General features: G+C 81.2%; 1 protein-coding gene across 1 annotated transcript in view; it reads right to left on the bottom strand.

The window, feature by feature from the left end:
- The window catches only part of RRM1 (ribonucleotide reductase catalytic subunit M1), an 18,854-nt gene extending 18,736 nt beyond the window's left edge, over positions 1–118 (bottom strand). The window contains exon 1 of the mRNA XM_044418627.1: positions 51–118. Coding sequence (XP_044274562.1) covers positions 51–69 — 19 coding nt within the window. The 5' untranslated portion in view covers positions 70–118. The remainder of the gene's footprint in view (positions 1–50) is intronic.
- Between the last annotated feature and the right edge of the window lie 292 nt (positions 119–410).

Below are 410 nucleotides of genomic sequence, written 5' to 3' on the forward strand. Positions count from 1 at the left end.
GGCTTTGCGCCGCCCCACCCCACCCCCCCCGCCGGGCGGGGGCCCCTTACCTCGCTTGACGACGTGCATGGCGGCGGCGGCGGCCCTGCTCGCTCTCCCGGCCCGTCAGGCGCTGCTCGTCCCGCTCTCGGCGCGCGCGCTCCTCCGCCGGCGCTTCCCGCTCTCCCGCCAACCGCCGCGGTCCCTCGTGCGCCGCCGTAGCCCGGCCCCGCCGCGCCGAGGCCGCGCGCGCCATCTTGGAGCCTGGCGGGCCCGCCCGCGGGGCTCCCTCCGCCTGAAGCGACCCGGATGGCGCCGTAGCCGAGGAGGGTGGGCCGGCGAGGGCGCCCGGGCGGCCCCACCTGCGCCGAGCGGGGGCGCCTGCTGGGCGGGCCTTGCCCGGGACGAAGATGGCGGCGGAGGCCTTGAGG

Source organism: Varanus komodoensis, unplaced genomic scaffold (genome assembly GCF_004798865.1).
Source record: "Varanus komodoensis strain SLA01 unplaced genomic scaffold, ASM479886v1 scaffold91, whole genome shotgun sequence".
Lineage (NCBI taxonomy): Eukaryota > Metazoa > Chordata > Lepidosauria > Squamata > Varanidae > Varanus > Varanus komodoensis.